The following is a 1,342-nucleotide window of genomic DNA, read 5'->3' on the forward strand; positions in this document are numbered from 1 at the left end:
TGGGGCAGGAGGGATGGGAGGAGCCATCGGTCTGAGCCGAGCAACCCCCACCCCCCAGCCCCACTGGACCAGCCGAGCTGCAAGGCTCTGTACGACTTCGAGCCTGAGAACGCGGGGGAGCTGGGCTTCCATGAGGGTGACGTCATCACGCTGACCAACCAGATCGACGAGAACTGGTACGAGGGCATGCTCCACGGCCAGTCGGGCTTCTTCCCCCTCAGCTACGTGGAGGTGCTGGTGCCCTTGCCGCAGTGACTGCGTCGCCCCGGCCCCAGATGGCCTGCATTCCNCGTGGGCGCTCCCAGGGCGCCGGGGAAGGCGGGCCTCGCCGGGGCAGCCGGGCTGGATGTCGGGGAGGGGCCTGCGTCTGCCAGGGCCACCCACAGTCCCCAGTCTACGCGGCAGGCTGGGGGCCAGGCAGTATCTCTGCTCCCCGTGCCCGGAGGGGGCTAACACTAAGGTGCTCTTAGAAACACTAACTTCCTCCCACCCCTCCAGGAACAGGTAACTCCAGGGGGCCCCTTCCCTCACACATGCGCGTGCACACACCCCGTCCCCCTTCCCGTGCCAGGAGACCTGCCCTTAACAGGAGACGGGTGTTCTGAGCAGGACCCCTGGCCCAGATCCCCCACCCTGCTTTCCACTTCACCCCAACACTCCCTCCCAGCCCCAACTCCAGGGCTCCCCAGGCAGGGCACACCCGCGGATGCCACCTCCCTGGGGAGAGACAGGCTGGGGTCCTCAGGGTTCCCCTAAAGACCGGCCCTCTCCGAGCAGCCTCGGAGGTGCTGTGGTCTCCCTCCTCCAGCGCCCTCTGCCTTGCCCCGCACCCCTGCTTCCCTTCCCAAGTGTCGGGGGCCCCAACCCAGACAAGCACACGGGACGTTCCTGTGGCACAAACCGCNAAAATTGGCTTGACCAGGGGACCTCAGGACTGGATCACATTCCCCTCCTCTGATCACCTTGCAAAGCCCCAGGGACACCGGGCTCTGAGGCCCCTCATTGCCATCCACAGGGGAGGCGCAGACCTCCCAGCAGACACGAGCGGTGTAACCTGGGTCGCAACCAAGGGCAGATTGAAATGTAATCCTGATTCTTTTTTTAAAGTATTAAATGTCTCTTTCTACAGCCTCTTGCTTGATTGGGGTGCAGGGCGGCTCTTTCCCCCTGCTCCGCTGGACACCCAGAGCCAGGCCGGTGCCCAGCCAGCAGTGCGGGCAGGACGTCCTCCAGGTGTCCTGCGGCCCCAGGGAGTCCACACCATGGGTGCTCCGAGGGGCCCCTCCTGTCCCGCTGCCCAGAGCAGTCTGGGTGCACAGGGACAGGTGCAGCCCTCGCGCCC

At 65.5% G+C, this 1,342-nt stretch overlaps 1 protein-coding gene across 1 annotated transcript in view; it reads left to right on the forward strand.

Moving 5' to 3' along the window:
• Positions 1-285, forward strand: part of SH3GL1 (SH3 domain containing GRB2 like 1, endophilin A2) — a 28,397-nt gene extending 28,112 nt beyond the window's left edge. The window contains exon 10 of the mRNA XM_077745461.1: positions 59-285. Within this exon, the coding sequence (XP_077601587.1) occupies positions 59-255 (197 nt within the window). The 3' untranslated portion in view covers positions 256-285. The remainder of the gene's footprint in view (positions 1-58) is intronic.
• Positions 286-1,342: the final 1,057 nt, after the last annotated feature.

Source organism: Crocuta crocuta, unplaced genomic scaffold (genome assembly GCF_008692635.1).
Source record: "Crocuta crocuta isolate KB4526 unplaced genomic scaffold, BGI_CrCroc_1.0 scaffold110, whole genome shotgun sequence".
Classification (NCBI taxonomy): domain Eukaryota; kingdom Metazoa; phylum Chordata; class Mammalia; order Carnivora; family Hyaenidae; genus Crocuta; species Crocuta crocuta.